We start from the raw sequence: 581 nt of genomic DNA on the forward strand, positions 1-581 counted from the left end.
GGGTGGTCAACGGAGTCCGTGATGAAGGGAAAGTGAAGGGGATTTTTCCTGCCAAGGGCAAACACAGCAGCACTCAGCACCACAGCAGGAGGAAGAAGATATGGCCCCCGTCTCTCCCATCCCTGCCAGAGGATGGACAACAGCCAAGGGGGCAGATGGAGAAAAATCAGCCACCTGGGGAAACAAACCCCCCTCCGGCCCTCTAAGCAGTGGCACAGGGGGTAGAGAGAGGCCCTAGAGCCCCTCTCCTGCAGCAGCACTGCTCCCCCTCCCCGCAGCAGCTCATGTGGGCACCCCAAACCAGCAGGCCTCTGGCACAGCACCTCCCCGTTACCTGTGGAAGAGGATGGATTTCACCAGGGTGACCACATCCCGACTCGCGTTGTGCCCGGCGCACACAATCGCAACGTGCAGGAGCTGCCCGGAGACAAACGGCACCTTTTTGAGACGGGACACCCCACCCCTCACCTGTCAGCTCCTCCCTGCAGCCCTGCCATGGGGAAAGACTCCATAACCCAGCCCTTCCCCTGGGGAAGGAGTCCCAGAGAGATGTGTGAGTCCCCCAGCGCAGAAGCAGGGAC

General features: G+C 61.4%; 1 protein-coding gene across 1 annotated transcript in view; it reads right to left on the bottom strand.

Annotated features, from left to right (window-relative positions):
* The window catches only part of LOC104508559 (glycosyltransferase-like protein LARGE2), a gene marked incomplete at its 5' end in the record, with an annotated part of 4798 nt that overhangs the window by 3852 nt on the left and 365 nt on the right, over positions 1 to 581 (bottom strand). Inside the window, 3 exon segments of the mRNA XM_010150222.1 lie at positions 1 to 2; positions 4 to 48; positions 335 to 417. The exon segment at positions 1 to 2 is cut by the window's left edge and continues 74 nt beyond it. Of these exon segments, the coding sequence (XP_010148524.1) occupies positions 1 to 2; positions 4 to 48; positions 335 to 417 (130 nt within the window).

The sequence above is a fragment of the Eurypyga helias genome, unplaced genomic scaffold (assembly GCF_000690775.1).
Source record: "Eurypyga helias isolate BGI_N326 unplaced genomic scaffold, ASM69077v1 scaffold20374, whole genome shotgun sequence".
Classification (NCBI taxonomy): domain Eukaryota; kingdom Metazoa; phylum Chordata; class Aves; order Eurypygiformes; family Eurypygidae; genus Eurypyga; species Eurypyga helias.